Source organism: Terrapene carolina, unplaced genomic scaffold, assembly GCF_002925995.2.
Source record: "Terrapene carolina triunguis isolate 2854851 unplaced genomic scaffold, T_m_triunguis-2.0 Scaffold440, whole genome shotgun sequence".
In the NCBI taxonomy this organism is placed as follows: domain Eukaryota; kingdom Metazoa; phylum Chordata; order Testudines; family Emydidae; genus Terrapene; species Terrapene triunguis.
In genome coordinates, this window is record NW_020664791.1 from 301,435 (window position 1) to 303,333 (window position 1,899).

Below are 1,899 nucleotides of genomic sequence, written 5' to 3' on the forward strand. Positions count from 1 at the left end.
GCTGGGGCCTGGTCTGGTGCATTGTGGGTAATAGCGGGCACCCTGCGTTGGGGCCTGGTCTGGTGCATTGTGGGTAACAGCGGGCACCCCGTGCTTCCAGCTTAGCGTTGGGGATCGCACTCCCAGCTCCACGTGTAGACGAACCCAAACATTGCTCAGTTCACCTTCTGCCCAAGGCCCACACACACAGCGAGCCCTGCCAGCGACACAGGGTCACCCCTCTGTACCAACAAGCAGTGGCGGGGGCTTTGCCTCTCATGGGCAGGAAGTAGGTATGAAGGTTCATTTTTTATATAAAAATCAAGGTTCATACCTGTCCTTAGCGCTTCCAAGGAATTTCGACTCCAGTGCTGCACGTGAGAATCTTAGCCCTAGACTAGCAGCAATTGTGCCTCACCCTGTCTTCCATTCCAACCACACACCCGACAGGAAGGGAAAGAGCCCCAGACATCGCTCCATCCTTGCTTTCTCTCCTCCAGAAGCATCCAGAACTCTTCCAGCCAGCAATCTTCACTGCTCTGTAAATCTGGTCAGCCACAATGGGGCTGGGAATTCTTATGGGTAACGGACACTCCGCACTGGGACCTGGCCTGGTGCATTGTGTCTAACAGCGGGGGGCCTCCACAAATGCTCATGGTGTCAACTATGCCACAAATGGCAGAGTCACAGTCATAATGAAGCCGACTGTGCCCCGTGTCACTCACCAGCACTGCACCACTGGCTCCTCTTCAGGAAACAGGCCAGAATCCACCTGCTAGGAGAGCTGGTTAGATAAGTCTGGCAGCTGCTTGATTATTGAAGAGACAAACCATTAATATTGTTCCATACTCTCCTCCAGCCCTTCCCCCCTGTGGTCTTCGTTGATTCTTTATCCATGTGGATCCCACTTGTCATGCATTTGAGATTGAAACCCTTGTACCAGCAGGGTCTGGTGGGGCCATACTGGAAAGAGCCAAATCGACACCAGGGTGTGTAGCAGAGGCCTTACTGTGGGGTCTGTTCCCTGGAGAGACCTCTTTACCCAATGGCCATTGACTCATATGAAATTTGCAGCATGTATGGAGCCAGCAGCTCATGTTTCAATTAGTTCATTCCCATCGCTACCCCTCACAAGTTAGACTAATGCACAAGTTAGAAATAACCCCCAGGGATGGGGGAATCGCCAGATCTCACTGAGTGATGAGAAGGAGGATCATTCTGTGGAGAGGACCCCACGGCAGAAGAAGAACAGAACTCCAGTCAAGGAGAGGAGAGGATCATGGCCTTGGGGAGCTGGAAAAACCTCTGTCTGATGACCTGCTCTATCTCAGCCCATCCAAAGCTAGCGAGCTAACAGCAAGGCGCAGATTCACTCTGTGCCTCCCTTGTGCTCTCAGCTATTCCCCATACCAGTCCCTGTGCAGAGAGGAGCTGGCCACAAAACTGCTGAGATGCAGGTGACGTGCCCCATCCCCGCTGGCCTTGTGGCCTAGGCTGGGCCTGAGCTGTTCTCCTGAACCCAGCTTTTATCTAGCAACTAGTGAGTCTCACCTCAATGAAGAGAGTCATCACAATGATTCTCTCCTGTCCACCCTCCCCCTCCTCATCCTGAGGATCTGGCTGTCTCAGGAAGTGGAGGTCAATCAAAATCATGTCTCTGGAACATGAAACAGAAGGTTCCTCGTGATTATCAAGAGGCAGAGTAAGATCTACTCCAGTTGCTGGGGCCAAGATGGCAACCTGGAATGGAGGAATATTTCACACTGAAATTCCACTACCAAGAGTGGCACCGTGAAGGGAAATCTTTAGGCTCCTACTTTGCAATCAGGCAAACACCTTGTATGTAATAATGTGAGGCAGATAACATGGCCTATCCTTGCTGGAACTGGATACAGGCAAACTCCTTCCAATAGCCAAGCA

General features: G+C 51.9%; 1 protein-coding gene across 1 annotated transcript in view; it reads right to left on the reverse strand.

The window, feature by feature from the left end:
- NSUN5 (NOP2/Sun RNA methyltransferase 5) overlaps window positions 1-1,632 on the reverse strand; it is a 7,584-nt gene extending 5,952 nt beyond the window's left edge. The window contains exon 1 of the mRNA XM_024210089.2: window positions 1,531-1,632. Within this exon, the coding sequence (XP_024065857.2) occupies window positions 1,531-1,632 (102 nt within the window). The remainder of the gene's footprint in view (window positions 1-1,530) is intronic.
- Between the last annotated feature and the right edge of the window lie 267 nt (window positions 1,633-1,899).